This window comes from Malaclemys terrapin, chromosome 1 (assembly GCF_027887155.1).
Source record: "Malaclemys terrapin pileata isolate rMalTer1 chromosome 1, rMalTer1.hap1, whole genome shotgun sequence".
Lineage (NCBI taxonomy): Eukaryota > Metazoa > Chordata > Testudines > Emydidae > Malaclemys > Malaclemys terrapin.
The window spans coordinates 58,516,997-58,542,356 of record NC_071505.1 but is presented as its reverse complement, the minus strand read 5'-3'; the positions used below and the strand labels follow the sequence as shown (position 1 = coordinate 58,542,356).

The 25,360-nt window shown below is 38.9% G+C and overlaps 1 protein-coding gene across 1 annotated transcript in view; it reads left to right on the top strand.

The window, feature by feature from the left end:
* Positions 1-1,030: 1,030 nt before the first annotated feature.
* Positions 1,031-25,360, top strand: part of LRIG3 (leucine rich repeats and immunoglobulin like domains 3) — a 50,333-nt gene continuing 26,003 nt past the window's right edge. Inside the window, exons 1-3 of the mRNA XM_054025195.1 lie at positions 1,031-1,395; positions 8,003-8,074; positions 8,290-8,364. Coding sequence (XP_053881170.1) covers positions 1,190-1,395; positions 8,003-8,074; positions 8,290-8,364 — 353 coding nt within the window. The 5' untranslated portion in view covers positions 1,031-1,189. The remainder of the gene's footprint in view (positions 1,396-8,002; positions 8,075-8,289; positions 8,365-25,360) is intronic.

Genomic DNA, 25,360 nt, shown 5'->3' with positions numbered 1-25,360 from the left:
GAAGCATATAATTTACATGATGTCCCCAACCTGGAGTTGCTTGGCACTCTGCTTCCAGGGAGTGGAATGTGGTGTAATAGATTCCATTGTAGGATCAGGGTATGTGGGACTTCTGAGCAATAATTAATATTGACTTATAATATATAGGCTACCTTAGTCTTGGGAAAGAGATGGGGAAAATATTGTCCCTATCTCATTTCCATGTACCATCCAACCTGAACAGTGAACAAAGCAGAAGAAATTTGGAGCTCTGATCATTGTGTCTGGCCCAGCTATGCTGGACCTGGATGGGACAAAGCTGACCTGTCACCACCTTTTAAGTTCCTCTGACCTTAGGATTGACTGAGAGACGGTTTGGACTCTGGCATAAGCTGGAGCATCCTCAGGGTTGCTCTAACTGTGTCAGTTGGTGTAATATCTGGAGGTCCCTGGAGCACAGCAGTATGCCTGTTCACGCTCCTTCCCATGCCAGGACCCCTCTGCTGAGTACTGAAGGATTGGTGTACCAGGGATTCTCCTTTGCTGGTGGAAATCCTCAAGGGGTGAAGTAAGCCCCTGAAAGGGTGCAGAGGGGTCTTAGCAAGGGCTAAGCATCTGGCCCCATTATCTGATCATATCCTTCCTCTGCATTATGGGGCAGCCTTTATCTTTTTGGTATCTCGGCGGGGGGGGGGGGGGGGGGACTCTGGGTGCTAGCCAAAACAAAGGGTGGTAATGCATTTCCCCGGGGCTCAAGGTTGGGGTTGCCGGATTCTTAACACGGGGGGCGGAGGGGGAATGGTTGGTTTCAGGTGAAATCATACAAGTGGCGGTGACTTTGCCAGGTTTCTGACAGTGCCTGGAGCCCCGCTACGTCCCCGTGGTTCTATTGGCAGTACCCTTCCCCCTTCGCGGATTTACTCTCTGGCTGCTGGGCCCCTTCGTGGGGCTCGTCCCCCCTCTGCAGGCTTGTTGTTGTCACGTGGCCGGGGGAGGGGGCTCCGGCCCGGGGGCGGGCCGGGCTCCGGGGGAGGAGGCGGAAAGTTTGTGCAGCGGCTGGGGCTGGCGGTGACTGCAGCGGGCTGGGCGCTGTCTGCTTCTCCCTGCGGCCCCGGGGCATGAGCAGGACCTGTCGCCCGCGCTGAGAGCCGGCAGGTTGCGCCCGGGCGCCGTGGGCGAGAGCGGGACGGCGGCCCAGGGAGCCCCGGCCATGAGCTGCCCGCTCCGCGCTGCCCCGGCCGCCGCGCTGGGCTTGCTGCTGCTGCTGCTCGGCCGCCTGGCGGGGAGCTCGGCCGCCGGCGGCCCCGGCTCCCGCTCGTGCCCGGCTCCGTGCCGCTGCTTCGGGGACCTGCTGGACTGCAGCCGCCTGAAGCTGAGCCGGGTGCCCGAGCGGCTCCCGCAAGGGGTGGTACAGCTGTGAGTATCCGGCGGGGCGGCAGCGGGACCCCAGCACGGCTCCTGCGCAAGGGGGGGCTGGGCATGACCGGGGGGGGGGGGGACCTCCAGTTCGCTTCGTTACCGCTCCGGCGGGGTGCGGCGGCGCAGCAGCCCCCGAGTCCCCCTCGGGGACTTGTTTCTGGGCTGGATTTGGAGGGTCTGGCCCTACAGTTGCGGGGGGAGGGGAGCTGTCTCCCGCCCTCCACGTCTGTAGTGAGTGGCGTCCCCAGCGCCCCCCCTCTGCAGCCCCTGCCCATCTCACGTCGGCTCAGCCGGGGCCTGGGTCACCTAGGGAAGCGTCTCACCCCGCACATGTGACCTTATCCATCACCCCGCCGGCCTCCTCCCACGCAGTAGTCCTGACTTGAGGGGACGGGACTCGGGACGGGGGGGCCACGGTCCCGATCACAACATTGCCCAAAGGAGAAGGGGTGTGAGGGCTTTTTGTCCCTTATAAGGCTCTGCAAGGGGCTGAGTGTTTTAGTGAGGGAGAAAGTTTTTATAGAGACGAATAATGCGGGATTGGAAGCTATTGAAAGTGACTTGTTCTTTCGCAAGTTGGGGCAGAGTCTGGTATCCTGCCAATAGGATGAAATAAAACTGATACTGAACTGAAATTGGGCGGGGGGGGGGGTGTTATATTGGAGGGAGGGCTGGGGAGGAAGAGAGATGCTAAGATTGAATGTCTGTTTCTGTTTTAAGTGTTTAAAAAAAAAAACCTAGGGAAAAAAACCTTCTCTAAAAAAACTGATTGCTGATAGGCATTGAAACTTTTCTGGGCCCAATTATTTTCATACTGCTGTTAGCAGAAAAACAAAAAGTGCATTCTGGTGATGTTATTTAATTAACATTATTTACAATTACACTATGCTTCACAAAAAGATACCTTTTGTAGGTAGAGTCAAGTTGCCATATTAGCTAGTGTGGGATTTATATCATCTTTCCTATTGATCTTTTTTTGTCTCTAGTAGTTTTAAGAAATGTATTAAGAAGACAGCTTTTATCAGTTAATTTAGCAAGACAAACTTGAAGACTACTTAAGTATCAGAGGGGTAGCCGTGTTAGTCAGCATCTGTAAAAAGCAACAGAGGGTCCTGTGGCACCTTTGAGACTAGCAGAAGTACTGGGAGCACAAGCTTTCGTGGGTAAGAACCTCACTTCTTCAGATGCAAGAAGGTTCCTCTTCTTGCATCTGAAGAAGTGAGGTTCTTACCCACGAAAGCTTGTGCTCCCAGTACTTCTGCTAGTCTCAAAGGTGCCACAGGACCCTCTGTTGCTTTTTGAAGACTACTTAGTAACAAATATTAAAATGTCACATTTAGAATATTTAATTTTAGTAACAAACATTTTTGAACAAATCATAAGATATTGAAATTTCCTAAAAGGAAGAAAAAAAATGATACAATCTGGAACCTTTTTTTACATTTCTTAATTTCTTTTCACTCATTTGACTTCTATATTTTTCTTATTAATTTTCTATTAAATTTCAAAAACAGATAGAGATAAAGACTTTAACGTAAACAGGAAGGCTTTCAATTAGTTTTGACTAATTCTGTTCAATTGCCTCATCTGGAGGTCATGCTTCTTTACTCATGAAACATGGATGGCTGTATTGACAACATATGGAACTGAACATATGAATGACTTTGGGAGGTGAATATTTCCATGAGTAGTATTGGAAAGAATCTGTGAGAGAAAAGAAACTTAAATTTTCCTTTTGGTTGATATGGTTAAGATGTTTCAATTTATATACATATTCAACAATTCATTGTTCTTCCTATTGAATGTTGATCCTTCTGGTTCTTTTGAGTTGTCTCAGTAAGATAAAATAAATCTTTTGACAAAACTTGTTAATATGTCAGAAAATTAGCATTCCTTTACCTTAGTGCAGCTAACTTAACGTTTAGATTTAACATTACGACAAACTAAAACTAAGGGGAAAGTATAGAACCTTTAACTGGAACTTACTTCTAAAAGTCATCTTTAAAATATATGTTGTGTTAACATAAATAACCAAATGTGTTGCCTTTTGCAATTATTTTAGTGATAGACTAAAATAAATTAGAGGGTTTTCTGGTTAGCACAATTGGAAGTGTAAATTGTTTTTATGTAAGTTCACATTCCTTTAAAGAAGTGAGAGAAAATAAGTTCCATTTGTATAAATAAATACTGGGCCTGTTGTAAGACATCCTGCTGTGATCACTCATTGGACAGCTGTGTCATTTGGTCTTAAACTCACAGGAGTACATCTTTGTAGGTGTCACCAAACCATGTGCTTTGGCTGCTTTTGTGTAAATGTTTCTTTTATTTGTGTCAGATGCCTTAGAAGTACCCTTGTTTCTTTCTTCCTCCCCTTCCCCTTAATAAGAGAGTGCAGAAACATGTGGCATTGTCCTTTACCTCCTCCTGTTTAGTATTTGGAATTTTGACTGCTCAAGGTGCAAGATAATTTTCAGTTTCAGATAGCCAATAAAGTTTGAATTAATGTGATGATTGTTACTCCAAACTATTTACTTACAAATAGTAATAGATTGTGTATTTTGTTGACAAATAGAAGAAAATATATATAATCTCGAAAGGGAGTAATTTAGTTCAAAATCTGCCAAGCCTTTTTAGAAAATATTGTAATATCCATTAGACCTAATTCTCAAGACCTTACTAAGGCAAGAACTCCCTTGTGGTTCGGTGGGAATTCTTGCTTGAGTTAGAACTTCAGGACTAAGCCCATTTTGAATGTTTTCCTCTCCTCTTCTGTCTCCCTATCCCCCAATGCATCCAAAAAGTCTACTGATATAAAGTAATATCTAGCACTATGAAGTGGTGGCTCGGCCCTGTCTCATTCAAGTTCTCACAAAATTAATTGAATGTTGTGCAGAAAATGCTGTATCGGAGCAGACCTTATGACTACATTAAGAAAATGAGCTTCACTGTCTGAAGGTTGAGTGTTTGCATTCTGTTACTGTGCTGTCAAAGTTGTAGTTGCTCCATTGATACAGAAGCAACCTCATGAAATGTAGTGTAAATAGGAGATTTTGACCAGCTTTTTGGGGGATTTAGAGTAAAGTGCATCATCTTCTTTAGTGCCATCTTCACATAATTTAATGGAAGTCCATTGAAAACTGAAAACTGATAAATATTTGTAATGGCTTTGTATATAAATATCCTTAAAGTTAGATTTCAGTTTACTTCTAGCATATGTGCTTTGAGATTGAAAGAATGTTGCTTTGTTAGAATTAATGTTTCAAAGCCAGAATTGGGGAAGGGAAAGCAAATACTCACCAGTGCTTCCATTATTTTTAAATTCTCATTGGAATTTTAGAGTATGCCTTACCAGGTTCACCTAGGAATGCCAAAGCTGTCAATGAGACAGAAGGGAGCATCTAAAAGATGGTTTCAGCTAGTGTTTGTACTGCATTTTTAGTATTTACATTTTATAAATCCTCTAGTTCTTCACCGGAATTGCCAGAAAAAAACTCCTTATGGTTTTCACAGCTGTTTTTCAATATTTTCCAGACTAAAACTTTAACATAGCAAGCTGATTTATGAGTCACTTTGGATCAGTGTCTTAAAAAGCCAGGCTGTAGCTGTTTTGTTTTTTAGCTTTCCTGATTTCTGCTGAATTAGCAGCTCTAAAGGCCCCAGTGGGATTGATTAAGAAGCTGTTGCTAGATTTGCATTTTAAAATTGCACTTGAGGCTCAGGTTTCTGAGTTCTCTAAGGAAGAAGATGATAATTGCAACTAAGTGTTGTAAATTAAGTTAGGGTCTAAAAATTGTATTTATACAGTGTGTGAAAGTGGAGAGGTACCACCTCTTCTGTATTAGGCCTTGCCTTTGGTTTTTCATTACATAAATATTAACACTTTAAAGTTGCAGTTCAGCTTTCCAATGAAGAAGCATAGTATGAAAGATTGTTAATGCAAAAGTAACTGAATATGAATAATTTTCTTTCATGAAACAGGTTCTTAAAGGACAGGGTCAAAAAGGCTTGAAACACTGCAGCACATAAGTATTACTGTTCTGTTGCAGTATAAATTTTTAAGTGAAGAGTGAAATATATAGTTTCTACTGTCTAGTAAGAATTTATTAAATGTAAATTTGGTGTCTATAAAGTCTCTGAATTTAGTCCCCATTACATCTTTCATGGCTCTTAGAACTCCAGTAGTAAAAGTAACCATAAGAGAGAGTTTCTTTCCCCATTTAATATGGTTTTAGTGTGGAGGAGTTAGATTTGAGAGGGAGAATCAAAAATGGAAAATATTTTGCAACCATAGTATTTAGTGTTTCCCACTCCTATTTCTAAGTGGAAATAATAAAAAAAAAAAACCCCAAAAAACCAGTCCACTTGCACCTCACTTTCTTATCAGTGGGTTTTAATTCAAGGGCGTTAGTTAGATTTTATTTATTTATTTATTATTATTATTTTAAATCTGTATTTTACATTTTTATGCCTAGGGCTCATGAGAAACTACAGATTTAAATTTCACTTAAAATACTTTTTCTAACTGTAGTTGATTCACATTCAAAAGTTCTGTCTTCACTTATAGTTCACCTGCAAGGAACAAACTTCCCCATAACATTTCTAAAAAAAGATTAACATTGAAACTGTGGCCTTATTAAATGCTTTTTATTTTTATTGTATGTAATGTTAAACAAAAAAATTATACAAGTATGTGTGTTTGAGAGAGAAGGCTCAGAATTGACTGTTTTTGTTGTTGTTACAACAGTTTTTCAAATAGGAGATAAAAGTAAGTGAATCAATGTGGAGTTTCTGGATGTATGTATTTTAAAAAGTAGATACCCACAAATTTTGCATGTGGCATCTCCAGCATTAAAAACACAAATTTTGTTTTGAAACAAAATTTAAGTTGTTACACTCACGGTTGCCTTGATAGACTCCAGATGGATGTGAGCTTGAGCTATGAGTGAAAGTGTCTGGCTCCAGTGTGGTGATCATGCACAGCAGTGGTTGTAATTGCAGGATTTTTATAGTTTAAAGACTCTGCCAATTTTTTTACATGTTATAACTCTAGCAGAACAAATCTACTCACGTCTGTTACTGTCTGGTGGGTCCTTAAGCAAACATGTTTTAAATAAACCTTTTGCAGGGTTTTTAGATGAAATGAAGAAACGCAGGTTTTTAGCGGTGATGTTGAAAGCTCTTAGTTGAAATAAATGCTGATTCCTAATTCTTGTCTAATGATGACGAGCAGTAACATATTAGGCTCTAATAACCATGACTTCATAGAATTTTGACTGTTTATTTGCATACTTCTCATAATCCCTACAGACAGACCAAAGCCAAATATTGAATTAAGTTTGAGGTGGTGGTGGGGAGTCCTTACTAAGTAAAAAGTTTAATTCAGATCACTTTTAAAATCTCTTTGTTGTAGGACACTTCTTTAAGATTTGTTTTTGAATGTAAGGGTGAAGTTGTCATTAAATATATGTGTGCGGTTTTAAAATGTAAAATAAATGGATTTTTCTCAAATCTAGGGTCTGATGGATGGCTACTCTGGATTTTTAAACAGTGAAAGAATTAATCTTCCAGTTTAAGTGTGACCAACCTCATTTACAGGAGAACTCAGTCATGCTAACAAGACTAACATTTGTAGGTTTTTGAAAATGTTAGAACTGAACTGGTTTCCCATCTTCCAGATGAAGCTCCTTAGGTGTTTAGTCCATTTGCTGTCTCTGGACACAGCATACACTGCTCACTCCAAGAGGACACATGTAGAACTTCACTGACATCATTTGCACTTATTCTGATTAATAAACCATGCTAACATGAAGCCCTGTGGGGTTCTCAGTCTGGCGTGGAAGAGAGCTGAACTTTATGGCACAAGGTTGTTTCCTTAAATACAAGATTTTATGCTGAAGTTCTGAGTAGGATAGAGACTGGCTTTTAAATGTAGGTTGGTTTCAGGCCTATTTGTCTATTTACAGCTGCTGATACTACATATGAGCAGTATTAAATTTGTGTACATGAGAATAGGATTCCAAATCAAATGAAAACATCAATTCTGTTTTCATGCTTCCTTGCTGTTGTGTCTAGGCTTTGCAAGTTGTTTTAGATTATTTCGTTAAAAACTATAAATGAAACTAACACATCCTATTCTTTTGAGCCTATATTAAAATTTAAGACTCAAGTGCAGCTCTATCTGTGAATTTCTCTTACAGTAGCCAAGAGGCTACTTTACCTACACTTTTTTTTCTGTATGACAGGTTTCCTTGACAATGTGTATATATGAAGCTTCCCATGGATGTTAAGACTTTTTCGTGCTATTGCTTTTTTAAAAAACTAAAGGGATTGTTCAGTCACAAAACACCACATACAAACTAAAGGCCTTTCTTTCCAGTTATTAGCAGTGGTCAAAGCATTTAAAATCACCTTCCTTGTTTTCACAAAATAATACTTGAGTGAGTTTCTATTGTAATGTTATTGGTAGCAAAACTATAATGTAGATTTTGATATAGTCAGTGATTAATTAGATTGCAGGTTCAGTCTAAATATGTATTATGAGAGCTAGTAAAAATATACCTGATATTTCAAAAGTGACATCTCATTTATTTTTGTAATCTCCTAGGGACTTAAGTCACAACAGATTATCTTCAATTAAGGCCAGTTCCTTGAGTCACCTTCATAGTCTTCGAGAAATGTAAGTGATTTGTGTGTGTTTGGGTATAAAAATAATGTTCTTTTCTGTAAGGGTGGCTGACTGAGAGACAAAGGTGTGTGCTCTTATAGTGCTGTGTGCTGCAATAAGTGAGTTTATAATTAACTTTGAATTTTAGGTGGTATTCAGCAATTTAAGATATATAGAGTATGCACTCCTTGTTTATATTGCAACAGACTTTTTTTTGATCTTGGCAGAAAACTGAACAATAATGAATTGGAGACCATACCTAATCTGGGACCAGTCTCTGCAAATATTACTCTTCTGTCCTTGTAAGTAGATTTTGATGGCGCTCTTTTTAACTGTAAAGATGAAAACAATAGTGGAAATTTGCATTGATGTTAAAGTTAAAAAAATTGGAAGTTTCTCAGATTGTGGCTGGGAAGTTGCTTATGTGACGTTGCATCAGGTTATTTAAAAATATATATGTGTATGTACACAGATGCTTGTGTGTGTACACACACAAAATTAAACTTAATCCTAGTAGTTTTTGATGCTTCCCTAAGATATAGACAGACTGTATTAGTATTAATTTGTATTGTGGTAGTGCCTGCAGGCCCCAACCACAATCAGTACTCTGCTGTGCTAGGCACTGTACAAACACTAGTAACTAGCATGCAAAAACTTGTATAATGCAGGCCTTCAAAACAAAAGTTTGTGTACCTTGGGTGAAATTCTGCCTTCTTTTGACGTCTGTGGCAAAACTCCCATTGACTTTAGTGGACCAAGGATTTCACCCCTTAATTTTAGGACACATATATGATATGTAGACTAGGATTCAGAATAAATCAAGTGCCAGTAACTTTACTACAGCTTGTTTGGTCTATCGAGTGTGTGGGAGAGAGAGAATTATTTCCTGTTATTGCAGATGTTACACAAGCTTTTGTTTGGTTTAGTTTGCATGCAATATGTTTATAATGAACCATCATATTACTAAAAGTATGTCACCTGCGCTCAAAGGCAGAATTTGTACATTCAGGAAAAGCAGATATCAAGTTAAAATGAAGGGACTCAAAACAGAGATGACTTGATTTTCATTTTAATGGGAAACTTGCATAACACTTATGTTTTCTTTTCTGTTCATGGCTCTTGATCAGCTTTCATAAAATGTGTGTATGAGGATACTTAAAATAGTAATGTCTAACTACATTTTAATTATTTTTTTCATAAACTGTCAAATACTTCAATACTAAAACATGGGTATTTAGCTGAGGGGTTTACCAGCAGGATTTTTTAGTGTTAAAGCTAGTATTGTTTAGCCCTACTCTTAATACAAATTGCAAGCTGCCTTTCAGAAGAGGCCTCTGAAGAGTTAAAACAATACAGTACATTTTGGGAAGCTGTTCAATTAATTAAATTGATCACTATTCAATTGCTTACATCTGGTGATTTATAGGGGGTTTGTTTTTACTCTGATCCTAGGTCAGCTAAGTCAGCTGGTGCAGCCGCTGTGTCTGCACTGCTCTGTTTGAATAAGAATTAGGTGACATTTGATACTGATGTGGTTTTTCTACAGATCAAAATCAGAAAAGAATGAAAGAAAAAGCAGATGGTGTCTGACAAATAACTACTGAATTTAAACACACTATCTACTTTCATATTACATTAGTGTTGACGCTTTTTTTAATGACACATCATTCTATAGTTTAATCATTGTATTGAGTCTCAAATATACATTTAACTATTAAGTGCCCTTCTTTTTAAGAGTCTGTTTACCATGAGATTAGAAACCTTTGCATAATAAAGCATTAGAAATCTTTCCTGTCTTGTTTAAAAATGTATGCCAAGTTGAGAATTTGTCCTAAAGCATCCTCAACCCCTTTCCATGGAAATTAAACTCTAGTTCAGAGGAACCTAAAATTATCCTTCTGCAGCTGTGAAAAGAATTTTTTGATAAAATGAATTAATCCAGCCACTGCTGGATATTTGTCCCACACCCATGGATCACTAGCTTAGTTTAGTTTACCCACCTGGCCAAACATGGAGAAATCTTTATTGGATTTGATTTGTGCACTGTGTTCTGATTTTTTATTTTATTTTATTTTATTTTATTTTATTTTAAAGTACCTCTTAAAAGTGTTTCAGTTGCAATGCACTGAAGGTATTGCTTGGGAGCTGGCTTGTTGCCATTCTGCTTTGAAGCCCATGCCATGCCTATGTATGATGTCAGGAAACTCCTGGCCAAATTAAAGTTACTAATGTTTACCATATACCTTATGACCACTGTGGAGAATCATTGGAATTAGAAATGGAAGAGACCTATTAAGCCATCTAGTGCATTCCACTATCAGTGTAAGACTAATTCTTAGAGCATATTATGCAATGCTCAGGTGGAATGGGTAGTCAGAAAAGAAAACTAGAGAATGGTATTTCATGGTTCAGGGGAAAAAAATCTCTTGCCCCCAAGGTTTTTCCCCCAAAAGACACCTCACAAGCTAGGAATTGTTAAGGGCACAGAGGGTCACAACTTCATTAAATAAACTAGTATGTAAATAAACAGAGGAATGAACATACTCTTTGCAGAAGTGGATGGCTGTAGCTGGTTGGTAGGTCTATAAAAGAATGTACAATATATCAGCTAATGGCATAATTTTTGGTGTTGGAGATAAAGAAAGAAACGTAATACTGCTTGACTTTTTTTCTCATCCTAAATTCAGTTTGTAGTGCTGGCAGTTTTGGGGAAAAAACCAAAACCAAAAAAACCCAATCTTGTAAACTGAGCTAATTTGCAAAAAGAACAGGAGTACTTGTGGCACCTTAAAGACTAACAAATTTATTTGAGCATAAGCTTTTGTGGGCTATAGCCTACTTCATCGGATACATAGAATGGAACACACAGAAAGAAGATATTTATACATACAAAGAACATGAAAAGGTGGGAGTAGCCATACCAATTGTAAGAGGCCAATCAATTGAGATGAGCTATCATCAGCAGGAGAGAGAGAAAAACCTTTGAAGTGATAATCGAGATGATCCATGGAAGGTGTGAGGATATTTTAACATATTTTAACATGAGGAAGTGGAAGAGAACAATATACAGCAGTATGATGTAACTTTTTAGAGATGGTTTTCAGAGACTGCTTGAAGCAAACTTCTGATGAACTCTGTAGGATCTTAGTTTTCATGGAAAAAGGAGATTGTGAAATCTTCCCAGTGCAAACAACTATTGTGTTCCTTAGTCTTGGTTCTGACTCTCAATAGCAGAAAAAAGGGTGTATGAATTTACTTAAATGGGAGTTATCCTTCTGAAGCTCTGTTTTGATTACATTTCTTACAAGATGCGCACAAAAGCTAGCTAGCTTGTTCAACAAGTCTTTTAGGAATGCTGCGTAGGGTGCCTTGATACGCTTTTCTTTCTTTGCCAGACTCTAATGGCCCAGGATCTCTCTTCGAAGCAGTGAAAACTTCTCCTCCCTAGCAACTATTAGTACAGTTCTGGAACCTTACAATTCTGCAGAGTGAATTCCATAGAGGGTATGTCTATATGTACAATGCTGCAGTGACACAGCTGTACTGATACAGTTGCGCCGCTACAGCGCATCTGGAGAAGACACTCTATGCTTACAGGAGAGAGCTCTCCCGTTGGCATAAAAAAACCACCTCTGCGAGCAGTAGAAGCTGTGTCGGTGGGAGACGTTCTCCCGCTGACATAGCGCTGTGCGCACAAGTGCTTATGTTGGTGTAATTTATGTCGCTCGGGGTGGAATTTTCACACCACTGAGCGACATAAGTTTTGCTGACCTAGCCTGAGTAACAGATGCTCCCTAAGCTGCAGGGCACGTACAGTTGTAAGGGCTCAATAGGCAATGTAAATCTTGACATAACTAACACTGACTCACGTAACTGCTGAAGAATATACTCAAAATGTCTAGTAAATGCGCTTGTGCGGCATAACAGGACATTACTTGGCACACTGTGATGTTCCTTGAGAAATTCCCGAGGGGACCTTTTATCAGTAGTAGCACCCCTTTAGCCAAACTGTTTTCAGGTTTACTTTTTGGAAAAAATGACCATGGTTTAAACCAAAAATGGAACTGACTTGTCTGACCTACTCTTGGTTGTTTCTGACTCTTCAAATTACACATACAATATAATTTATTTTCTGCAGGAGAAAAAATGAGCTCTACATCAATTCAGTCTCAAGTTTCCTGCAAATTTGGGTAATCCAAAACTAAAACATACTTCTAGTTGCTAGAATTTAATTATTAAATATGTAATGTTAACTCAATACAATGTAAACATTTTTGGGTATACTGGATTAACAACTAAATTACCACAAATATTTACACTGGCTATACATAGTAATATAGCCTCATTTATCTATCACTAGAACTAAAATATTTTAGATGTTTCCTTATTTGCATTCCTCAAATGCTTGTAAAGCCAGTTACAACAAACATAGGACTGTTTTTAAAATTTGTGATAGTTTCATGCTACACAATTTTGGAATTCTGAGGAAAAAAGCAAGTTATGTTTTAATTATTGCTGGTTGTTGATCACTTATTTGCTATTTTGTCAAGCTTAGAAGTGAATGCTAAATGCCCCAACAGTTAGGGACATCTTTGAATAAAATTTAAACATGTTTTTGTTCTGAATCACCTAAATACTGTATTGCTGGTTCTTGCTCTACATGGCACTCTAAAGTCAACTAAACTGATGGTGTCATATTAATCCTGGGGAGATTTGGTGAGGGAGAAGGGACCTGGTAAATGAATGAGGTGGTGCGTAGGTTAAAACTAAAGGGAACACAATTTGCCAGCTAACACAACCACTTTGTTGTGTGGACGCAGGTTAGCAACATTCAAGTGCTTCTAGTCCTCCAATGTCTTCCCACATTTCCCCTACCCCCCATGCCCAGAAAGGCAGATACATTTTCCTGCAGTTCACTGGAAAAGAACTCACAGAATAGCTCAGCTTACTGATGTGCACCCCGAAATTTGTGTTTTTTCTCAGTGTGACTGAGATAGGTTAACTGGAGAGAAGTAATATGAGCGTCGATTTGAGCTAACTCTGCAGTAACAACATAGCCAGAGTCTTGCATGACTTTTTAATTCTCAATTCTGTACCTAATGTGGGGTGAAACTTTGAAATTAAAAACTGCAAAAACATACAGATAATCAGTTTTTAAAAAGTCACTTGGCCACTGTCCTTCATAGCATGGGTCCATGCTCTAGAAGAGCCTTATGGTTCATAATGATTACTTAGGTTGGTATAACTTTAATCCTAAGGGATGACAAACTACTTAAGATGTACCTAAGAACACTTGACTCTACTTCTGGGGTGACACATAATTGTTTCAGTGCATAACAACATTATAAAGCAGTTCAGGAAAGGAAGAAAATTATACCGTATCCAACACAATGGGCACTATACAATAGGGAGACTTTAGGCATGTGGGATATAATTTTGTCTCCGCACCAGGGTATAATAAATGTGTTTGAAAAAGTATAATCTGATATTTAATTACCACAAGTGTTTAGGGACCTCTATCTTTATATATTAATATTGTCTGAAAAATTAACTTTCATTGATTTCAGTACTCCCTCAAAAGGAAGAGGGCCTTCTGTGAAATTGCAAACACTTCTGCAACACCTAAGTTTTCTTTGAAGATCTCAAAAATATTGACCAAACTGGAGTCTACTTTATTTATGGGATCATATAAAATACAGCCTATGGTGTTACACATGTGATGTCACCACCATAGGTCATCCTTCAGTATCTCAGAAAATGAAAGGCAGCTATCAGTGGCTTTGGAGACCCTGAAAGACCTTTGTTGTATTGGGATACTGGGGGTATTTTTTTTGCCTTAAACCTATTATACCTAAACTTACAAATAGACTTAGAGCTTAAAGAGAAAGAAAGAAAGAAATACATCAACATCAGAATTATACGCTAAGACCCAAAATGTGAAGGGTCTTTCAGGGACTCACAAGCCATTGATATATTGTATAAGGGCTATTGTCTCTCACAATAAGGAAACCACACATTCTGAGATGTGTATTGCATATAGCTTGAAAGACTCCAATTAGAATATCTTAAAATAATGAAGTCTGAAATCTTAGTGAAATTCTTTAAATAGTAAGCTTAGATTTTTATTATTATTATTTTTGTACAGAGCTGATAAGTTCAGATGGAAAAATTCTTGTTACAACCATTGTACATCACTGACCCGTACCAAGCAAAAATCAAGTTTGGCTAAAGACAGGGTAGGCCCACTGCTTAGTGAAGAGGGAGAAACAGTAACAGGAAACTTGGAAATGGCAGAGATGCTTAATGACTTCTTTGTTTCGGTCTTCACCGAGAAGTCTGAAGGAATGCCTAACATAGTGAATGCTAATGGGAAGGGGGTAGGTTTAGCGGATAAAATAAAAAAAGAACAAGTTAAACATCACTTAGAAAAGTTAGATGCCTGCAAGTCACCCGGGCCTGATGAAATGCATCCTAGAATACTCAAGGAGCTAATAGAGGAGGTATCTGAGCCTCTAGCTATTATCTTTGGAAAGTCATGGGAGACGGGAGAGATTCCAGAAGACTGGAAAAGGGCAAATATAGTGCCCATCTATAAAAAGGGAAATAAAAACAACCCAGGTAACTACAGACCAGTTAGTTTAACTTCTGTGCCAGGGAAGATAATGGAGCAAGTAATTAAGGAAATCATCTGCCAACACTTGGAAGGTGGTAAGGTGATAGGGAATAGCCAGCATGGATTTGTGAAGAACAAATCATGTCAAACCAATCTGATAGCTTTCTTTGATAGGATAACGAGCCTTGTGGATAAGGGTGAAGCGGTGGATGTGGTATACCTAGACTTTAGTAAGGCATTTGATACGGTCTCGCGTGATATTCTTATCGATAAACTAGGCAAATACAAATTAGATGGGGCTACTATAAGGTGGGTGCATAACTGGCTGGATAATCGTACTCAGAGAGTTGTTATTAATGGTTCCCAATCCTGCTGGAAAGGCGTAACGAGTGGGGTACCGCAGGGGTCTGTTTTGGGACCGGCTCTGTTCAATATCTTCATCAACGACTTAGATATTGGCATAGAAAGTATGCTTATTAAGTTTGCGGATGATACCAAACTGGGAGGGATTGCAACTACTTTGGAGGACAGGGTCATAATTCAAAATGATCTGGACAAATTGGAGAAATGGTCTGAGTTAAACAGGATGAAGTTTAACAAAGACAAATGCAAAGTGCTCCACTTAGGAAGGAAAAATCAATTTCACACATACAGAATGGGAAAAGACTGTCTAGGAAGGAGTACGGCAGAAAGGGATCTAGGGGTTATAGTGGACCACAAGCTAAATATGAGTCAACAGTGTGATGCTGTTGCTAAAAAAGCAAACATGATTCTGGGATGCATTAACAGGTGTGTTGTGAGCAAGACACGAGAAGTCATTCTTCCGCTCTACTCTGCTCTGGTTAGGCCTCAGCTGGAGTATTGTGTCCAGTTCTGGGCGCCGCATTTTAAAAAAGATGTGGAGAAACTGGAAAGGGTCCAAAGAAGAGCAACAAGAATGATTAAAGGTCTTGAGAACATGACCTATGAAGGAAGGCTGAAAGAACTGGGTTTGTTTAGTTTGGAAAAGAGAAGACTGAGAGGGGACATGATAGCAGTTTTCAGGTATATAAAAGGGTGTCATAAGGAGGAGGGAGAGAACTTGTTCACCTTAGCCTCTAAGGATAGAACCAGAAACAATGGGTTTAAACTGCAGCAAGGGAGGTCTAGATTGGACATTAGGAAAAAGTTCCTAACTGTCAGGGTGGTTAAACACTGGAACAAATTGCCTAGGGAGGTTGTGGAATCTCCGTCTCTGGAGATATTTAAGAGTAGGTTAGATAAATGTCTATTAGGGATGGTCTAGGCAGTATTTGGTCCTGCCATGCGGGCAGGGGACTGGACTCGATGACCTCTCGAGGTCCCTTCCAGTCCTATAATCTATGAATCTATGAATCTATGAATCTATAAAGCTAAACTGGAAAATTAAAAGTTCTGACAAAATATGTGAAGTAATTTGTAGACTTTTCTATGTCTTTAGTGTCTCTATAGCATTGGCAGGAATGAGAAAATACTTGATTCAAGTGGAATAATATTTCTTCTAATATAGAACTTATGAAAAGTGCCATATTGACAACCCTAGAGAGATTGAAATATTTTGTTATATCCATAGGATAGGTTAAGCATGGACTGCATTGGCTATACAATTTGTCAGACTAGTATGTTAAAAACATTCTTCAACATGTTCTGGGCAAGCTACCTTTAGGAGGAGGATCAACACATTAAATACCATGGCCATTCAATTCTGAGCTTTGTGATGGCCCAGTCAGGTGTCAGTATTAATGGAAGTTCTTGTGATGTAGCCACTTGTTTTTACTAGGCACTAGACTGAAACCACATGGTCATTTTTCTAAAGGTCATCAGACAGCCTTCAGACTGCAATTACTTTGAATACATGACCCAGAGTTGAAAGATTTTGCATCCACAGATTGTCAAGCACACTGGTAATGAGGCAATGTTCAGTATTAAAAAAAATCCCTTGCATTCCAGATAGTATTGTTAAAATAAGAGCTTTAGATCGGTTTACCGAATGCACTGAAATTGAATTTAAATACAAGCATTTTATTTTTATACATATTACTTACTTTTGGGGAAATTATTTTTGCTGATTTGTACTATTGTGTGCGTGTTGCTATTTTTAGTCATCTCTCTCTCTCTGTGGTCACAGAGGTTGGAAGGTTAAATTTAAAAGTTGGTTGACAAAACTATTCCAACTTTCTTGGCCCAGATCAAGTTGAGAGTTGTACTTTCTGGTCAGCTGCTCTAAAATTCATCTAATTATTAATCTTTTGTGTTAATAGGGCAATTGTCAGTAATGGTGATGTTAACCTAAAAGCTAAAATCAATTGCTGCATTGGAAAAATGTAAAATGATTCTATTTTGATTGCAATCAAAAATTTTGCAGCACTCAATAATGATTTTTTAAAAATATTGTCTCAGTTGCTCAGCTTTATAAATATATATTCAGAGAGAGAAAAATTCTAGAAAGCTGTGATGGATCAAAATAATGAGTTCTATAAAGGTGTTTTTCTCTCATTGCTTATCTAGCCTGTGTAAACTTTCAAGGCGTCTTTAGGTTTCAGTCTTTATCAGGACTGGTGAGTGACTCTTGTGAAATTTAAAAATAAGTTGCCATCAGTATGGAAATTAAGCTTTGACTAGGAGGAGCCAAGGTTGATCTTTGCACATGTTAGATGTTTTTCTTCTATCTTGCCTCATTGCCATTGATTCTGACTTTAGCTATCACCAAAGTCTCATCAGTGGGCAGTGTACTTAAGTCCTTTTTGGATTACACATTCAGATGACAAGGGAACCAGTTACAACATGATTGTTTCTTGAGATGGTTAAAGTAATTGCTCCATTATGTGATGTAGATAGGACCTAACTATGTTTTGGCAATCTGAATTTTGCCACATGCTCTGGTATTCTAAGCATGTCAGTAGACAAAAGTATAACATAGTTCTCTCTGCATATGGGGGTTTTAGAGTGCTTGGGGCCTTTGATGCAATCAACCTAGCCATCTAATCTAAAAAGGTATTTATCCTTTAGCTAGCCTTTTAACTCTTAAGAATGGAGAAGAAAAGCTGTTTCTTATCTGTAAGAAGTTTTTTGTTTAAATTGGTTAAACAAGTTGCCTGATATATAGCTAAAAGTGCATAAATTGATCATTGTTAGGCGGTTTAATTCTTCTGGCTAATATGAATTTTTAAGGGCCAAGTCCCATTACTGGGAAGAATGAAAAATGGCTTCTCTCAAGGATTACTGGATGGTTTACTAGCTAGCTATTCTCATCCTTGCTTCCATGTTAAAAACCATATGGCAATCAACAATCAAAAGTTCACATAATTTCAAGGTATTTGTGTTACTGATTGCCTAGATGGAATATCCGAACAATGTTCTTCAGATGTTAGAATTTGCATTGTCTCATCCAGGTCCTGATTCATTGAAATACAGCATACTTAAACATGCCTAACTTTACATGCCTGGGTAGTCCTACTAATTTCAGTGAGATTTCTCATGTGCTTAAAGTAAATTGTGTGCTTAAGTGCTTTGCTGAACTATGTCTCTAATCTAAGTAACCTCCTATAAATGTTTGAAGATGATCTTCTACTACCACTCTGTCCATTTCTTAAGTAGAGATGGAAATGTGAGTTAAATATTTGTTTTAAAACAATGGCCATTTTGCTCCAAGATCTTATTCTCAAATGAAATTACACAAATTTAAGAAAACATACAAAATAGTTTGTCCACCTCCACACTTGCTCAAATATAGCGTAATGGGCACTGTGTAGGGGCAGTGTTTGAATCAGGGTGGCAATTTGATGCATCTTTGGCTATATCTTAACGAGAGAATCTTAACAAATGCCTAAAGCAGGAGGACAAAATCCTCAAAGATGATTGTCTGGAGGGGATAAGTATCAGGGAGATCCAGGGCTACAAACTGGCAGGAACCCAGCTCTTTGCCATCTTGCAATAGCAAAGGCATGTATGGAAGCAGTATCAGTTCACATTCCAAAGGTTATCTTTACAAGTATGAGTTCTGGAAATGACTTCTTTAAAATAAAATCTTAAATTCTATAGAAATTGATGTCTTAAGCCTCCTGTATTTGCTAGATAATGGCATTGTCTCAAAGCCAGAATGCTGGATGAAAGCAGAGGATTAGGATATGTAGGCTTTCTGGAAAAGCTTTGTTTTGAAGAGGGACTCAAGAAGAAGAGGCTAGAGCCATATCAGACTGGGTTTCGGGCATGGTGTGATTTGGAGAAAATCCCAAGAATGAGAGTGCTGGTGAACAGTGAGTGATGTGGCAAAGGTTGTGAGCAAAGAGGTAGACAGGAGCTAGGTTTTGCAGTCACTTACATTCATTGTGGCGAACAAGGGGAAAGAAATAAAACGATTTGAAGAGGAACAGGGAAGATGGATTTTATTGTGGCAGCAATTTGGATAGATTGAATGGCAGGAGAAGGAAGACGTGCCTGGAAGATGACAACTTGTCGTAGCTGAGGTATAAAATAAACAGAGCCAAGACAAGGGCTTTTGCAAAGATAACAGAGGATATCAATTAGATTTCTGAGATATTATAGAGGAAAAACTGTCAGGATTTGGTGAGCATTAGTGTTGGAGGACAAAGTGAATTTAAAAATTAGTATGAAGCTGCAGGTGTAAGGAATGGGGAGGATATTAATTTCAGTGGTGATAAAAAGAGAGGAAAGGTAATGAATTCATTTGCTGCCATGTTAAATTTTACTTGATGGTGGAGCATCTAGGAAGAAGTGTCAGATGAGCCCGAATGGAGTGGGGGCAAGGTCTGGGTGAGATGGTAGATGTGGTCACCCAGGAATAAGGCATTAAAATGAGAGGTGAAGATACAGCCCTAACAAACCCTGAAAGGGAGTGGGAAGAAAAGGAGCCCCAAGACACACTAAAGGAGCAGGTGGAGACTGGAGGTGGACATAGAACCAGGGGGAAAGCACGCTGTCTGAAGCTCAGAGAGAGGATAGTTTGTGAAAGGGAGCAATCTAGGGGAAATGAAGAGCTGTTGCTACTTAGTGCTAAGTCAGTGGTGACTGACAAAAGCAGCTTCAGTGGAGTGGGGAAAGGGTGGCACCAGATTGTAGTTTAGCAAGGGAAAAGTTAATATTGTAGTAAAGCATTGCTTTTTCTGATAGGGTGAAAATATGGGGGGGGGGTGTTTTGTTTTTCCCTCCTCCTTTCTTCTCTGGACACTTTTCCTGGTGTGTGTCATTTCATAGCTCCTTTCCTTTCCTCCCCTCATCCATGCCTGGCTTGGGCATCAGTAAATCTTTCCCTTCAAGAAACTCATGGCCACTCACATGACATCCTCTCTGCCCCTTCCTTCCGTCCTAGGAAGCAGCCAGGGTCATTCAGTAGACTAGCATGACAAAGGAGGGGACTTAATGTTAATTTTGTACTTTTGTGCCTAGATACCACAAATATAGGCATAATAAAAATGCGTAGAGCCAGGGCTGCTGTGAAGTCTGATCTGAAAGCCTGTCAAGAATATCACAGAATGTGAAATTGGAAGAGATCCTCACAAGGAAAGCAGCAATGTGGCTCAAGGAGTGTGAAGTGTCTGTGTGTGAACCAGGCAGCAGACCTGTAGACTTATCAGCTGACTTGAAGGGAGCCAGAATGCTGTCCTGGCTCTACTTTGGCATCTGCTTCTCTGGGATATGAGTGTCTCTTAAGGATATAAACATAATATTTTAATGACTGAAGAGAGAATGTTCCAACTATAAATGTCTCAGGCTGCAGTCAGGTGCACGGTTGTGAGAAAGGTTCATAGTCCCATTTATGGCAGTAGGGTGTTAACTTTGAAACATGACAGTTTAAATGACATCATTATTAATTACACTACTGATAATTTTAGCAGAAACATCCTAGTTAACGTGCTTATTAAGTTGGATCCCATAACAGTGGAAAAGGCATCAGAGATCATTGTCTCTCTTTCTCTCCTGTGGCCACTGGAGAATTGTTTGCCACAGTAAATGCTGCAGTAATTTGTGCAGTTCTATGTGCCACAAAATACCGGGCTCCCATCATTTACCTTGGGAGTTTATTGCACAGAAATTGTCCTGCTTTTTTTTTTTTTTCAGCTTAAATTTTCCTTTCTTTATTTTCCTCCCATTATTCCTTGTCATGGGCCCCAGTTCTCATAGCATAGTGGGAGCCATCACTAGGAGACTTGGAAGAAGAAACCAACCATGGAACAGGGTAACAGCCAAAATGAAAGGAGCAGGCACCAGTGAAGGTGGAGAGGAGAAGCTGGGGGAACCAAAGAGGGGAGATTGTGTGCCAAGTGGAATGTGACTAGATTTTTTTTTTTAACCACTTTTTCTACCTCCACCTGTCTCCCCTCCTCACCTTCCGCAATTCTCAATAGATTATGAAGTAAGGCCTGACTAGGAGTGTAGCAAAAGACAAGGACCAAGAATAGGTTCGAAGGAGAACTTTACTGATGGAAGGGGGAACAATAATATGTTGCATATTGGGACTTTGGACAGAGTTCAGCATAAGGGTGAGAGAGGACACCAATTCTCTCCCTGTTGTAGTAAATGTCAGCCTTCATGAGTAGGAGTCCATAGCCTAGATAAGAGTTCAGAGTTCCACAGGTGTTTCTTTTAACATATGGCATACAGGTTGAAAATATTTATCAGTAGGTATTTAGACATAGTATTTGGAATAAAAAGTAGTGATTTCCTTCAACACATTTGGGATATGTCCACACAGCAGTTAGGAAGTGTGATTCCCAGTGCAGGTAGACAGATTCACACTAGCTTAGTGTGAGCTAGCTTGCTAAAAATAGCAGTGTGGACATTGCAGCATGGGAAATGACTCGAGCTAGCTGCCCAGGCTTGGAAACGGGGTCAGGTGGGCCTGGGCTTCTAGCTGCCAGTGACTCAACATCCACAGTGTTATTTTTAGCACACTAGCTCAAGATGAGCTAGCAAAAGTCTATCTACCCGCCCTGGGAAACACAACTCCCAGCTACATTGTAAATATATCCTTTAAATACTTTTTCTAATGGCATTACAAGACAGATATGGAAGTTGCTGTCCCATTTTTTTATTTCCCCCAGAGGCAAGGAAACTGTACTAGTCAATATGTTGAATATGCTGTAGCTGCTGCTTGTATGGGATGACCCATTGCTTCATGATTGATTGGATTGCTATAAACTTCATGGACATTAGTGATGTAGTAAAAGTCATGAATGCTGAGATGATACATTTTTTTTAATAATCCTAATCTAAAACTAATTCATGGCACATTCTAAACTGTTACTAATATTAATATTTTTTAGCATTGGTCTACACACAAACTTGTATGGATCTAACTAAATCCAGTTTGAATTCTGACATTTTGTTTTTGTACAAGCCTGTGCGTGTGCACTTAAATAACAAAAGATATGAGTTCAAACATCAATGCTAGTTATTTTGGTGTGTTTGCAAGTAGAGCAGCCCCTGGTATCTTTTGCCTCCTCTTCAGCCACCACAAGAAGAGTCTTGTACTTTATTAGTACTTTATTATGTCAAGATATAGGATATTGTTTGTTTCTCCTCTGAGATGTTAGCTAGGCTTGTGTTTTCAAAAATGTTCTTTGTGATTAATATAAAAAATAACTTGGAAGATAGGCATCTGATATAATTTACTATTTAATTTGCTACAATGATTATAAAGAGAAAGTCAAATTAGAATGGTTCAGTAGGCTTCCAGCACTAGAAAGTCCATTACTTTTCCCCACCCCCGTCTTTATTTTAGAAGTTTTAACAGGTAAATATCCGAGACAATCCAGTAATCATTACAACAGTGAGACATCATACAGTAGTATAATAATTGGATCTCTCTTTAACAGGTGTTACTGTGTTACAGAATGAGCATCTTTACACTACCCACTACATGTCATTTCTAGTGATTTTTATTACGTTGAGTGAAATCTCTGATTACATACACCTTTCTCACACAAGGCATGCCTATAAAATGTCAATATTAAAAAAGTGGGCAAGTGTACAGAGGTTCTTTTGCAGGTGAATATACCAAAGTCCTTTGTCTATTTTCCTTGGTATGTAAATGGCACATCAATTTTTCCATAAAGAACGCCTCCCATATTTTTTTTGGAACCATTGCTCTAGAGTTGGACTGTTTTTTTCCCCAGTGGGAAGCTATCAGCCTAGCAGCTATTCGCAGATGAAAGATTAATTCTTCATTTCCTTTGTATGATTGTTCCTGCTAAGAAGCCCCTAGAGGGATTACCAAAGGATCATTTGGTAATAAATATCTAATAATTTGTGATACTTGGTTACAAACTGCATCACAGTAATGGCTGGATGTGTCTACCATATATGCATAAAATCTTCTTTGACCACAATTTCTCCAACATTTATCTTCATTCAATCTCTCTATGTATCTGTAGCTATAACCTGATTGGTTTGAGGTACCATTTGAAATAGCCACTTAAGAAATGTTCTTTTATTATGCTACAGCCTAAGTTAGCTTCGTCATTTTTTCTAGATATAACCCCATTCCTTTGGTGTAATTTGTTCAGGTAGTTTTTAATTCACTGTGGGGTTTTGTTTGTTTGTTTTAAGAGGCAGTAGGATTAAGAAGTGAGGGCAGTCAGTAGTAAAGCGTTCAAATATCTTAAAGTATATTCCACGGTCAAGAGGCAACATAATGCACAGTGGGAGCTTAATTACCATGTCTTTGACCCACATAGAGTTGTAATAAAAACACTGATATGTAGCCCTATTTTCGTGAACAAATGAGTTTACTTTCTCTCCCCCTTATGTGACTCCACTACCGTCCCCCTCTCCCCTACCCCAAAAAGCAAACAGACTTTCTGTATGCTGGTCTATGTCAAGTAATGGGCCAGTTAGTTAAAGCAGTAATCTGAAGATAGTATTTGGGTTTTATTCAGTTCTATTAGAAATGACTGAACTTTGTGATACAGGGGCTATTCTCCTGCCAGTTGTAAGGAATTTCTGTTTTATGAGCAGTAGTGACACAAAGACAGCACTGTGTAAGCCATGTCTATAACTGAACACTTTCACACTGCAATTTAGGAGGCGTGCAGTTCAGGAAATTGCTGGCTTCTGCTGGAGCACACTTTTACTGCAAGGAAAATTTTATTCATCACTCAAGTAATTGGCAGTTTTAATACCTAGTTAGTAATTACCTTATAAACAAACTAATATATAAACGAAAGGCTCTATGACCCGTTATCTAAATCATAGCCTTATTTGGCCAGTGAAAGTGACACATGATGGTTTTGCTTGTTGTTGTTTTTTATTAAAGTAATTTGTTACCATTTATTATAAATACTTCCAGCTAAGAGGTTTTTAAAAAAAAAAATGCAGTGTACCTTTACCAGACAGCCTGAGGAATGAAACATGATACAGAAGGAGAGTAATGTTGGAGAGGCTGCAAGATCATTTACTCTTAATGGGAGGGCCTATTAATCTATAACTTCTGGTTAAGTTTTTGAGTCTGGATTTTTCTGTCCTAATGAGTAGTAACCCCTTCTCATGTGCATAAGCAACCACCCCAGAATCTGTGGCCTACCACTTGATCTAAGGCCAGTGTTGCTAATGTTTTTTTCAGAACCTATATACTTGTTAATATCTTAATTTAAACTACTTAGCATGCAATCTCTAAATGGTGGTGGTGGGGAAATCCCAATTTTTGAACACTGCTAAAACTAGGTATATGAACTATTTCAACTAGACCTGGTTGAAGCAGACTGGAACCTAACCAGCAAAGAGCAGACACTGGCAGATGGTTACATTCCTATAACCATTTGAGCTCCATTCTCCCCTTCACCTCCCCAGCTCCTTACAGTGGGATATCCCAGAACGTATTGCCCTGTGTACTGTTGCTTCTGGTCTCTATGCCTGTCTCTTGGGCACGCTATTCCTCACTGAAGCAGCATAGGACTGCTGCTCAGATTTTCCTGGAGTGCACCAATATAAAAACAAGGTTAGGTAGAATGGCAGGTACGAATGCGGAAATATGGTTATGATAAAAGAAAAAATACGTTTCTTCTGACAGGCTATGATGCCAATGTCTCTAACCCAGTTGCAAAGTTACTGTTGTGGTGTGCATGGAGACAGGAAATACCATTAGTTGTGATGACCACACACAAAATCTGGGACACTCCTATATGGGTTATGTAATATGTACTAGTTTCTTTCTTAATTACTTGAGATGAATTGAAATATCAACTCCACTTACAAAATAGCTGCTCTCTCTCAGTGGTGGTGCATAGTGATCAATCTATCTTCTAATCTAGGTCTTTGTCCTTAATGGGTGTTTGGGTGGATGAACATTCTTGTAACACTTATTTTAAAACAACATTGTGTATGACTTGGTTAAACCTTGACCTGATTTCTCTGCAATGCTGAGTGTCCTATTGCTCAATGTCAGTACTGTATAGCTTTAAAAAAGATGTGCTCTTGTTCAACCACAAGCCTTTTGGAAATGATGCAGGAATTACTGAATGAAATTCTATAGCCTGCACTGTGGAGGCCAGCGTGGATGATCACAGTGGTTCCTTTAGGTCTTAAAACCTATGAATCCCAGTAATCAGCTTGTAATACAAGTAGATTCTTTTTCTGTCCTGGCAGTATGATTAAGGAAATACAGATAAACAAGTTTCTTCAGAATTCATGCAGAATTGTAACTTGGTATA